This window comes from Haliotis cracherodii, unplaced genomic scaffold, assembly GCF_022045235.1.
Source record: "Haliotis cracherodii isolate W230 unplaced genomic scaffold, xgHalCrac1.p SCAF_1, whole genome shotgun sequence".
Taxonomy (NCBI): Eukaryota; Metazoa; Mollusca; class Gastropoda; order Lepetellida; family Haliotidae; genus Haliotis; species Haliotis cracherodii.
Window position 1 is genome coordinate 52,978,521 of NW_027266264.1, and position 13,618 is coordinate 52,992,138.

The 13,618-nt window shown below is 40.2% G+C and overlaps 1 protein-coding gene across 1 annotated transcript in view; it reads right to left on the minus strand.

Annotated features, from left to right (window-relative positions):
* Positions 1-6,496: 6,496 nt before the first annotated feature.
* LOC139479391 (cartilage oligomeric matrix protein-like) overlaps positions 6,497-13,618 on the minus strand; it is a 35,323-nt gene continuing 28,201 nt past the window's right edge. The window contains exons 20-24 of the mRNA XM_071262248.1: positions 13,449-13,497; positions 11,658-11,929; positions 10,314-10,411; positions 8,238-8,377; positions 6,497-6,894 (exon numbers count right to left, since the gene is read on the minus strand). Coding sequence (XP_071118349.1) covers positions 6,836-6,894; positions 8,238-8,377; positions 10,314-10,411; positions 11,658-11,929; positions 13,449-13,497 — 618 coding nt within the window. The 3' untranslated portion in view covers positions 6,497-6,835. The remainder of the gene's footprint in view (positions 6,895-8,237; positions 8,378-10,313; positions 10,412-11,657; positions 11,930-13,448; positions 13,498-13,618) is intronic.

Here is a 13,618-nt window from a genome sequence, read left to right on the forward strand (position 1 = left end):
ACCGGATATTTCTCTTATGACAACACCCAAGTCCGTCTGTGGGTCCACAACGTGTATTCGTGATCTTAATATGTCTATATAACTACATAGTGGTATGGCCAGGCAGGATCTCTGAGGCGTAAGAGGGCCAACCTGCCTAGCCCCGGTCCGAGGGTCAAGTCCCACTCACAGAAAGCGTGCTATTTTTAACCCTCACTGTCAGACTGCCATGTATCCTGTTACGTTCCATATATGGTCAGCCTGCAGTATCCCGCACCTCATCCACAAAGTTAAGCTTCAGTGGCCAACCGGCCATTCTCTGGCATCAATGGATTAATTGTAATGGAAATAAATTACGAACATATAGGAAATATAAAGAAACTATCCAAACTTCTCACTATGTGAAAATGTCTCTACCCAGACAACAAAGAAGTATATTAGCCTCATTACATTGTGGAAACCTTCCTCTGGCTATAGATAGTGGCAGGTATACCAAGCCTGTGACTGCTTTGGTAAATAGACTTTGTCAACTATGTCAGGAACATGTCTGTATTCAGAAAATGTATCACACAAGGCTGCAAGGTGTACAATAACTATTCAATATATGAATTTTATATTAAAAGTGTAATTGAGTGTGTGAGGTTATAGGTCATGGGTCATAGGTGTGTGTTGGGAGAGGATATGAATGTTGGTACGGTCAGAAGAAAGGATATGATGTGTGTGTAGATGCAGGAATTTGGGTATGGGTGTATTTGTGAGTGAGGTTGAGTGTGTGTGTGTGTGTGTGTGTGTGTGTGTGTGTGTGTGTCTCGAGTAAAGGGGGTGGGGGATATCTGAATGTGTTTGGGTGTCTGTTTAGTATGTGCGGGAGAATATTAGAATGATTGATTGTGTGTGTGCGTGCGTGCGTGCGTGCGTGCGTGCGTGCGTATGTATGTATTATGTATGTATGTGTGTATACATGCATGCATTATGTGATGGTGTTTGAGAATATGTGTATATGTAGATATTAAGAATGTGCATGATTACTTTTTATATCTAATTGTATTTTAATATTTGTAATATCTTAAGGTGTCATTTCGGCCCTCTGAGGCCTGGTGTTTGTATTTTAAGTATGTGCTAAATGTTATATTACTTTGTAACACATGACACTGTAATAAACTATATCATTATTATTATTATTATTATTTATTAATTACAACCCGCTGACCCGCACATGACTCTGTGCTGCTGGCCACGGTAATGATACCCCAGCTGCTGTTATAATTTGTATTGGCAACACTTTGTTTATTTAAATAGATATAATCAACTTACTTACTTGAGGGAATATATAAAACGTATATACACTCCCTGTTGAAATATATAGACTCCCTGTTAAAACCTATATACCCTGCCAAACTGCCTATGATAAAAGATATAATTTTAAACAACGATCAAGGAAACAAGCTATAATTTGTTGATAATTTTCACAATCTGTGTGTAAAAAAAAATAGGTATTGCGTTCTCTATAATAAATTAATTAAATTTGTTTCTTTATTGTAAACGAAATTAACATTATTATTCATTTATATATATTTAGTCTCTTTGTTTCTTTATGGTTGGTTAAAATATTAACATTATTCTTTATTCTTGCCTCGGGAAGATGGTACAGTTGGCGCTCTGATGTCACGCCATAACGGTACTATAAGAGGATTAGATGTCCGTCCTCTGTGACGGTGTCCTTCATTTATCATTAAGGATTGCTGATTCACGCCCCAAGAAATATGCCACCTGCCATGCATGTCTTAACTTCATTATATTGATTATTATATTAAAACATTACTGTCAATCAAGTTAAAGTCAACGATGTCATGATAATGCAAATGAAATTGTATATTATTAATTGCATATATTGTCGAATCAGAGTGTAGCATTTTCCGTTTCCATCGATAACCAGTGGTATCGTACTTCTGTTAATTCATTTGTTGTCGTGTGTATAAGCAACGTGTCGACCTGACTTTCGTCACACTCTGAGTTCGATGCCTACCACTGTCCGTTACATAACGGTTCATCTACAGAGAGGCTTATGTCGTATGTTCGATCCCCTGTTGGGGGCACGATTCGCTGTGCAGAGTTGCGTCCCTTGGGCACGCCAGAAACCTATGATTGTGGGTTCGAATCCCGGTTCACCCCGATTATGTTTCTAGGTTTGTCAGCACCATACCCGTGCTCGTGGTGTCACCAAACAGGCACATATCTATCCTTCATCACTTCGGGCTTTCCTTTCAAATCAAGCTGGCACGCCGTGATGTAACTGGAAAACTGTTAAAAGCGGCGTAAAACACAACTCACTCGATCCCCTGTGGTCAGTCTGTGACCTTGTTACGTCACTACAGCTATATCTAAACATTGGCTTAGTACGTGGCAAAGTAACACTACTGTCTACCGAAGAATGCGTTACTCCGTAAGACGTGTTCGTATTGAACTTAGCCTATGGTGTGTCAAGTCTTGGGATGGAAATTACAGTATATTGACAACCCTTCTTTAATACGTGCCTTCAAGCCTTCAACTCGGGTCGAGTTTCTTGAAGTGAGTATTTCGCGAATGTTAACGTGTTTTTTGAAGTTGTCGCCGTTTTCGACCGTCGTCAAATACTTAGTGATGTTAAAGTTACTAAAATAGCATGAAAAAAGTAAGTCGTGTTCATTTAGAACATGCTACAGAGATAGCAATGTTGTGCCAACTTTAATGTCTTCATATACGTTCCAAAAACCTTAGAGCTGAATTATTTTGCAAATGTGACGATACTTAATTCCTATGTAAAAATACATAATATTTACACAATTAGCATTACTCCAGGACAATGTAAATGCAGTGATACTGAAATGTTACAACTGGTACATGAATAGCAAAACTCACGCTCAGTTACTGGTCAGTTACTGGTCAGTTACTGTTTGGTTTGTTGGTTGAGGTTTAACGCCACAGTCATCAATATTCATCAAGTTTAAACATATTTTATTCACAAAACGTGAATGGGATTGGGTACAAGTTCTCCAACTGAGGACACCTTCTCTCAGGTATTTACACAATTTGATTTACAATTTGTTTGTTTGTTGCTTAACGCCGCACTCGGCAATATTCCAGCTATATGACGGCGGTCTGTAAATAATCGAGTCTGGACCAGACAATCCAGTGACTGATGTCATGAGCATCGATCCACGCAATTGGGATACGATGACATGCATCGATATAGCGAGCCTGACCACCCGATCCCGTTGGTCGCCTTTTACGACAAGCATGGGTTGCTGAAGACCCTTATTCTACCCCGGTTCTTCACCGGTGGCCCCCTTGGAACCCGATTGATACTAATACAATAATAAAAGCGACAAAGCCGTTTATGAATCACTATCAAATAGTGAAGACACCAGGTGTTTGCGAAAAGGCAGGAGTTATTCGTATAAAAGTATTTATAACGCCAGTGTTCAAGTTGTGAAGTGTATATCCTGTACGAAATAGAATATCTATCAAAATCTAAACCTCGTTATTCATTTGTGTTATGGACTCAAAATATGCATTTAATTTTACAGTTTTGTCGATATCAGAGATTTTCATCAGTGTTTTCTCTCAAAGCTGTAATGCGGTTTGATGTGGCGGAATTATTTACCACGTAACGTAAAATATTCCAGTAAGAAGGTTTATTAAGCGAGTTTAGTTGTTCATCTATATTAGCATACAAATCTTGCCTCTACGCTCACCCTATCTTTTTTTCTGCTTCCCTTCGTAAGTGAGACTCGTACCATGGCCTGTCATTGGCCAAACTACCATGGCCATGGCCAAACTACCTTTGGTGGAACGCATTCTTGGACATAGCTATTTAATATCTTACTAAACAGTTCACATTTTTCATTTACATTTGAACATTAAGTGAAAACTTCTTGCGATTTTGTATCGTCCATAGGTCACTTTAGTTTACCATAGCCGCCATTGCTGAGGTCCTATTCTACCACAGATCTTCACGGGTCTTCAAAATATGAATGATCACTTATCGTATCCGTTTTTGTCAACTTTGACAACCCCGCTGTTAAAGATACATACAAATTACAAAACAACAACAACAACAACAACAACAACAACAAACGACAACGTACTTACGTCCGCAGCTTTCTGGTCTTAAAGTGCCATTAATCCTTTCTGATACAGAAGTTGCAATCATAAAGTGACACACAAACTGACAGATTCACAACAGGATTTTGTGGAAATCAGAGCCAATGTTGATAGTTCTTGTTCTTTGATGTAAACTTGTCCACCATATGTCCACGTTGAGTAGATTTGTTTATTGGACTCTAGATATCTTGTCAGTTTGAAGATTTTACTCCGGTGTTTAGTAAGAGATGACTAACGGGATCGGGTGGTCAGGCTTGCTGACTTGGTTGATGCATGGCATCGACCCCAATTGCATGGATCGATGCTCATTATATTAATCACTAGATTGTCTGGTCCACTTCATGGCTTTGTTCGCATTTCCTTTACATACAGCAGAGACCTATTTTAGTGAATTCAGTTTCTACCAATGACGAATTAAAGTGTTTCAAATTCCCAAATTCGAGTTCTCTGTAGGGGTTAACACAAGGATTCGGAGTTATGAAGCGTATGTTTTGTATTTATTTTATATTTATACATGTATATGTTCATTAAATGATCATCAACCTCTGATGCCACTGATAGCGCCCTAAGTGTAAATAAAAGTTCAGTTCAGTTTATTCCCGTAAATGATTAAATTCGAGTGTCTTACAAAAACTAACTGCTGCCCCAAAGTTTTACTGACAACCAAAATGGCAAATTTTAAGAACATCCGTAAAGAGATAATAAAGTTGACATATTATATGAGAAATAAACGACTTGTGGTTGTTGATTATCGTACAATAAAACACTGCAGGGAGAATAAACCACGTTGCGCCCCTCGTAGTTGATTCTCCCTGCAGCGGTTTATTGTACGATAAACAACCCCACCTCCCCGTATATGTCTTAAATGAAGGATATTGACCATTGTCTATTAGGATGTTACTTGATCACCATTACCTCTTGGGGGGCTAAATTACCATTTGTAAGTAAAACCTCATCCTGGGTATGAGGGTTTTCCCGGTAAGACCTGATGAGCAGAGAAATAGATGAAGTTTGGGCTTGGTGTCTCATATAATCTAATTGAACTCAGATCTTTGTTCTCGTTACCGACAAAGATCTGAGGACATATATATTACGTCAGAAGGTCAGTGATTTGTCGGACGGACAGTGACAGAAGTGAACATAGTTCCTGTTTCTTAATAATACCCCGTTCACATATGTGCATACGTGTGTAGAAATACATACGTGAGTATACTTGTCATATGAACGCGTTTGTGTATATTTACACCATGAGCAAATTTGCATCATGTCTGGAGCAGGTGCAAATGCAAGTGTGTATATGTTACAATGTGAACGTTTATGTCAACGTGAGAGGATGATCTAACTAATATCTGTTCTTTTGACAACACCAAAACAAATTGTCAACAGTTTTATGCGTATATACAGTGCATGTTGAGCGGACGGTGTTTTCTTTTGATTTCAAGGAGTCAAAACTTTGTTTACAAAAAATCAAACACATGTTGCTTCACGCGAAAATTTTCGGTGAAGTAACTCTCTTCTCATTCAACTTTGATAGGATAACAACCTGTTTTATGTTGAACGTCGTAAACAGACTGACGAATATGTGTGCCTTACACAATTTACATACTTTATTTACACACCTAAGATGCTTTTCATGTGAACGCATAGTAAATTTACATATACGCATGTATGTATAGTTACACATGTGTAAAATTACTTACGTTGGTAAATGTTGTGCATGTGAACGGGGTATTAGACAGTGACGAAACATCATATTGTGCCAAATTAAGAAATACCTACACATATCGTTTCTACTTACATTTCGCTGCAGTCTATCGGTCCGAACACAAGAGTAACTGCCCTTTATCAAAGGAAGGCAGTTGGATTTTTATTGAGGGTCCTTGTTTTCGTATATTGACCTCGTACTAATCATTCGTTTTGTTATGCCGAACTTTAAAGTTTATGACGCCTTTAAACCGCCCTCTGTTTCATTACAGTAACCTAGAGGCGCGCCGTGTATTGTTACTGCCGCGCATCTTGTTTTCTAGCAGACGTGTCAATATGTATTAAGTCAATACTGATCATGTGACGTAACAATATTCGAGGTCAGTGTCAGTCACGTGATTTGGGGAGTCTTCACTGAAAGGAATTATTTCGTCACGTGGTTCGGATTAACCAAAGGAAATGCAATATTCTTAATAGGGGTATAGCACCACCAGTCAATCCCTCCGGATTATCGAATTGATTACCCTATCAAAGTTACATTAATAACCTTTGCATAGGCACCGGCGCCAGGACATGAATAGCCCTAAAGGCGGGGTTTCGGACTAATGAGGTTTCACTGTAAAGAAAGAACAACACACATTTGAGATCGATCTCTTTACTCTACCTATGTTTTATGTACAAAAACAAAAATGTAAAAATTTACATGGATATGAATCATAAAAATATAACCTGTTGTGAATGTTGAATAAAAATCACAATAACTGCTTCTTCTTAATGAAATTACATTTCAATATGAGGAAAATGTATGTACATTCCATATCTCCATCTCTTTAAATGGCCGACTGCAGTTTCATCTTTATCGGGGTCGCGTAGCGAGGGACAATACTTCAAATGTAAGAACAGTTGAGAAAGCACATATTTCTCCTTGGTGGTTGAATATTAATATAACTTTGATGTGACAATCTGTCTACAGTTAATATATTCACACGTGATCAAGATCATGTGACACCTATTCATAGTATTCATACTCTTCATCCTCATCCTCCAGAAGCCCAGGGGGGATAAATTCTGAAAGAAACACAATAAATTCTAATCGTCATGACGTTGAAACATCAACCAAAATACAAAAGAACATGGAGCAAACAGTCATATATAGTGATCATTAGTTTAATGTGTTAGTAGACACTTTTATTATGGAAATGGTTTGGTCGCTTATATATACAGTGTTGTAAATAGAAAAAATCATGAATACAAATTGTATTATGCGAGCTAATAATGTACGTTTTGTATTCTTGATATATGACCCTAATTCTGCGGAAACACACGGGTGTAAAACTACCTTTGTCACATAATGTTATTCTTACATTAAACGAAGTTTAAGACGTAACTTCACCCACTAAAGTAAGTTTTACACATCGCGTATGAACACATTGCTGGAGTGAACTGTCCTATTTACGAAAGAGTGCCAAATGATTTGAAGCCATGTTTGTGTGAAGAACACCAACACATAGAGAAACACTTCCACAAACGTATTGGGAATTGGCAGTAGACATTGATCTTGAGTTTAACGCTTCTTCCTACAGTATTCCAGTTATATCAGTTATGCCAGCTTGATTTGAAAGGAAAGCCCGAAGTGATGCAGGATAGATATTGGCCTTTTTGGTGAAACCACGAGCGCGGGTATGGTGAAACCAAGAAACCCAAGAAACCTAATCGGGCAAAACCCGGATATTCGTACACACAACTATAGGTTTCTGGGGTGCCCAGGGGACGCAACTCTGCGCAGCGAATTGCGGCGCCTTAGAAGATCGGGCCCTGCATCGATTAAATTTATTAAGATTATTATTTTTAGTAGCTATTTTGGGACCCCATTTACATATTTGTCAGATCGTGATATCAAATGTATTCGATATTTTATCGCATCGATAGCCTGATCCATTATGTAATCAAATGATGTAGCCAGGTAAAACCACGCCCTCACCCACCCGTGGTGATAACGATTGCAGGATAACATTAGGCAATGACCATGAAAACGATGATAATTACTACAAACAGACTGATCTTTATTTTTATGTTTCTATAGTCATCAATTAATTGTCTGAGTTTGACAAAGTGAGTTACCTTCAGTGTTTAAACTGGTTTCAGTGTCAAATGTAATATTAAGGTAGATGTTCCCCACCGTGATATTGATGGAATATTGCTAAAAGAGGCGTAAAACCATACCCTATTCACTCACTCAATCATATCACGATACAAATTTTCTTCAGTAACGCAGAAGATAATTAAAGCCAAATATTTTCTTCAAAATGGTATGTAATGCGTTACCATTTTGTTTATGGAATGCTTTTAATGGTCGGGAATGACGATTTTAATAGTTCTCATCTCCGAAATTGACCAGTGTAACCCCTCACCGTTACATCTGTAGACCAGGTCAGACCAGATGACCATTTCCTGTGAGAAGCAGAAAACACCCAGACGTCCCCCCTTCAGCGTTGTGTCGTACACGTTGCCGGAGTCAGCCACCAGTTCCGTCTCCTTGAACAGCAGCACCCTACAACGCCACGTCCACGACATGTAAGATACTAATATACTACTTAAAGTTGCAGGTAATAGTAACCATCTTCAATAAATTTTTTGTTATAGTAGTACGCTCAATATTAACAATTGTTGGTCTGTTTGTTAACGCCGCACACAGCAATATTCCAGGTATATGACGGCGGTCTGGTAGATGATTTCATAAATATACTCAGAGCGAGAGCTACTGCTGATAAGGTCTTATTAGATCATCTGTTCGGCAATGGTCTGTGGATCAGCCCAATACAATACCTGATTAGGCCTACGTTGGGTCTCCGGATCAGCCCAATAAATACCTGATTAGGCCTACGTTGGGTCTGTGGATCAGCCAAATACTTTACCTGATTAGGCCTACGTTGGGTCTGTGGATCAGCTCCATACACTACCTGATTAGGCCTACGTTGGGTCTGTGGATTAGCTCTAAACACTACCTGATTAGGCCTACCTTGGGTCTGTGGATCAGCTCTCTACACTACCTGATTAGGCCTACGTTGGGTCTGTGGATCAGCTCAATACTTTTTCTGATTAGGCCTACGACTGGTGAGTGGATCAGCTCAATACACTTCCTGATTAGGCCTACGTTGGGTCTGTGGATCAGCTCTGTACACTTCCTGATTAGACCTACAACTGGCGAGTGGATCAGCCCAATACACTTCCTGATTAGGCCTAGGACTGGTGAGTGGATCAGCCCAATACACTTCCTGATTAGGCCTACGTTGGGTCTGTGGATCAGCTCAATACACTTTCTGATTAGGCCTGGGACTGGTGAGTGGATCAGCCCAATACACTTCCTGATTAGACCTACGTTGGGTCTGTGAATCAGCACTATTCAATACCTGATTAGACCTACGTTGGGTCTGTGGACAGCTTAATTAATTACCTGATTAGGCCTTCGTTGGGTCTGTGGGTCACCAAAATACACAACCAGATTAGGCCTACGTTGAGTCTGTGGATCAGCCCAATACACTACCTGATTAGGCCTATGGTACGTGTTGATCAGCTCAATACAGTACCTGATTAGGCCTATGTTGCGTGTGTGGTTCAGCACAATACACTACCTGATTAGGCTTATGGTACGTGTGATGATCAGCACAATACACTACCTGATTAGGCTTATGGTACGTGTGATGATCAGCTGAATACACTACCTGATTAGGCCTATGGTACGTGTGATGATCAACTGAATACACTACCTGATTAGGCTTATGGTACGTGTGATGATCAGCTCAATACACTACCTGATTAGGCCTATGGTACGTGTGATGATCAGCTGAATACACTACCTGATTAGGCCTATGGTACGTGTGATGATCAGCTGAATACACTACCTGATTAGGCCTATGGTACGTGTGATGATCAGCTGAATACACTACCTGATTAGGCCTATGGTACGTGTGATGATCAGCTGAATACACTACCTGATTAGGCCTATGGTACGTGTGATGATCAGCTCAATACACTACCTGATTAGGCCTATGGTACGTGTGATGATCAGCTGAATACACTACCTGATTAGGCCTATGGTACGTGTGATGATCAGCTGAATACACTACCTGATTAGGCCTATGGTACGTGTGATGATCAGCTGAATACACTACCTGATTAGACTTATGGTACGTGTGATGATCAGCTCAATACACTACCTGATTAGGCTTATGGTACGTGTGATGATCAGCTCAATACACTACCTGATTAGGCTTATGGTACGTGTGATGATCAGCTCAATACACTACCTGATTAGGCTTATGGTACGTGTGATGATCAGCTCAATAAACTACCTGATTAGGCCTATGGTACGTGTGATGATCAGCTAAATACACTACCTGATTAGGTCTATGGTATGTGTGATGATCAGCTCAATACACTACCTGATTAGGCCTATGGTACGTGTGATGATCAGCTCAATACACTACCTGATTAGGCCAATGTGGGGCCTATGGATCAGCTCCCATCGGTAGGCCGTCTTGTCCTGCCAGCCGACGTTCCTCTCATCCTTCCATAACAACTTCACCTGAAATTACAATGTATTGTTAAAAGCTCACAAAATAAACTTTGGTATTTAAGACGAGGGTGCTGTTTATGCTTTCAACTATGAAACATAATCGAGAATTATAATTGATAAATATTTACCGTCAAATGTAGAACAAAACTGAATGTGGCTTTTTGAAACGTCCCCGCTTGCATCCTTATTTGTAAACAACAGTCCCTCATACATTTTTTATATAATTTTTGCCACGAAATAATAATAACAAAAGCAGAGAAAATAATATTATTGGACTTAGTGGAGAGATGAAAGTGAGTGAATGTTGTTTAACGCCACAGCTCACAACCCACGTTTAACAACACACGAAGTTGGGTCCCACAATGTAAGGCGCCGCGATTCGCTGTGCAGAGTTGCGTCCCTTGGGCACGCCAGAAACCTATGATTGTGGGTTCGAATCCCGGTTCGCCCCGATTATGTTTCTAGGTTTGTCAGCACCATACCCGTGCTCGTGGCTTTCACCGAAGTGGTAAACGTCTGACACCTGCATCACTTCGGGCTTTCCTCCCACATTAAGCTGACACGCCGTGATATAACTGGAATACCATTAAAGGCGGCGTTAAACCCAACTCACTCATTCAGTCTAACCACCCGATCCTCATTTGTCGGCAAATATTGGTTACTGGGGATCCATACTGGAATTGGAAATTTCCAATTATTGATGGAGTGGAACTATTAAGATTAGGAAGGTCATATTGAGTGAATCATCGACCTCCCCACATTCTCTATATCTCCAGGGCTCGTATTGCGGTAAACCTACACTGACCCCTGGAACATTCCCGTGGTTCTCAAGATCTAAAAATGTCCGCCCTTAATTTTCATTAACATTATACCGACCAATCAAACGTCGAGATAAGGAAAAGGGAATGGGTAAGGGGCTTTCCATATCAGTTTTAACGGACATGAAGACGTCTTTCCACATAAATGATCTTTGAGGTCTTGCTTTTGCGAGTGAGTATTTAAATGTTGGAATTTCTCGGAAACTCCATCGAAATCGATGGGACTGGCCGCCATGTTGTTGACATCGCCAACCCAACATCGAGGCTGGTTTGTAACTCGCATTCTGATTGGCCAGCTCGACTGAGGAGCGTAGCCAATCAAATTGGCTAAAGGAAATCAAGGGCGGGTAATTTGGGACCACTACGGGAATGTATCAAGGGGTAAGTGTAGGTTTAGGAATTGATGTGGAGGGTGGTGTAGAAGATGATCTTCCCACCTGTCCTTTAGTATTGCCCGTGTGCCACAGCGAGTTCCTCAACACCTCGCCTGGGCCTGACACCGACTTGACCAGCTTCAGCTGGATGCCCGGCTCGGCCTTGGCTCTGAAAGGGGTGGGATGCCAGTACGTCTGGGTGTTCTTCTTCCACATCACCACGTAGAAGCTGGAGCTGTCCTGGTAGCTGAAGATGAAGCCGGCATAGTCGTCGTCCACCTCGGTGTTCACGAAGAACGTGCCGCTGAAGTCCACTCCGCTGAAGGCGTTGAAACCTGTTCGGAATGTATTTAGGTGTTATTCATCACAGGTATGTCCATGAAAGAGTGAGCTGACCCAGATGTAATTGACTTAAAAGACTGCTTATTATATCACTAACATCACAAAACAACAACTGCAGACAACAATACGAAATCAGTGACATCGCATGCAATAATGCAACGCAAGCCCCGCCCATTCTATTAACAGCCTATGAGGAAAAAACTCTTTAGTGGGCGTGCCCCTAGTGTTTCTTCGGTTTATGGAAATATAAACGCAAATTATCTGCATGGTTAGCCAATCAAATGCAACGGAATCAATTGCAATATATATATATATGTTTATTCCATATGGCACCATTCTTGTAAGGACATCATCTACAACGTATTAACCGCCAAGAGCGCATTATATGTTTCCAGTGGTGTAACGTTATAAACTAAAAATCCCATTCAACTTTGCTTGATGTAGGCTTAGCTCTTGAACACTTCATTACGGTGAGTAATATCAAGAACAAAAGCAAACCACAGAAGGAAAGGAAATCTCTGTGTGCTCTCTTAAGGATGCTCATAAGTAATTTCCAACACGTGAGGGCGCTTATTAAACAAAAGGTGGATACAGTAAATATATTATTAATTGTATGAAATATCATTTCCAAGACACACTGTTCGTTAATAGATAAAACAGGCTGATTTAGCGTAAGGCAATATTTAACATCGTTTTATCTGTGTGTGTGTGTGTGTGTGTGTGTGTGTGTGTGTGTGTGTGTGTGTGTGTGTGTGTGTGTGTGTGTGTGTGTGTGTGTGAGCGTGCGTGTAGGCATGGCACCTGCATGGTATTCGCATGTTGATATACATGTAAGCATGGCACCTGCATGGTATTCGCATATTGATATACATGTAAGCATGGCACCTGCATGGTATTCGCATGTTGATATACATGTAAGCATGGCACCTGCATGGTATACGCATATTGATATACATGTAGGCATGGCACCTGCATGGTATACGCATATTGAATTACATGTAAGCATGACACCTGCATGGTATTCGCATGTTGATATACATGTAGGCATGGCACCTGCATGGTATACGCATATTGAATTACATGTAAGCATGACACCTGCATGGTATTCGCATGTTGATATACATGTAAGCATGACACCTGCATGGTATTCGCATGTTGATATACATGTAAGCATGACACCTGCATGGTATTCGCATATTGATATACATGTAAACATGGTACCTGTAAACATGAAAACCTGCGTGGATTTCGCATGTTGATATACATGTAAACATGACACCTGCATGATATTCGCATATTGATATACATGTGAGCATGACACCTGCATGATATACGCATATTGAATTACATGTACGCATGACACCTGCATGGTATTCGCACGTTGATATACATGTAAGCATGGCACCTGCATGGTATAAGCATATTGAATTACATGTAAGCGTATTGCTATAAGCATGACATAAGCATATTGTTATAACCATGTTGATATATGAGAGATTGGAGTGCACTCACTGACGGCTACGCCCGGATCACTGTTCATTGTCTGCACAATCTCAGCACCCTGAAATGGTATCCAACTTTAGTGACAGTGTATTCTTACATGTATGTTTATCTTTTTGTTTAAAGCCACACTAAGAAATATTTCAGCTATATGACGGCGGTCTGTAAATAATTGAGTCTGG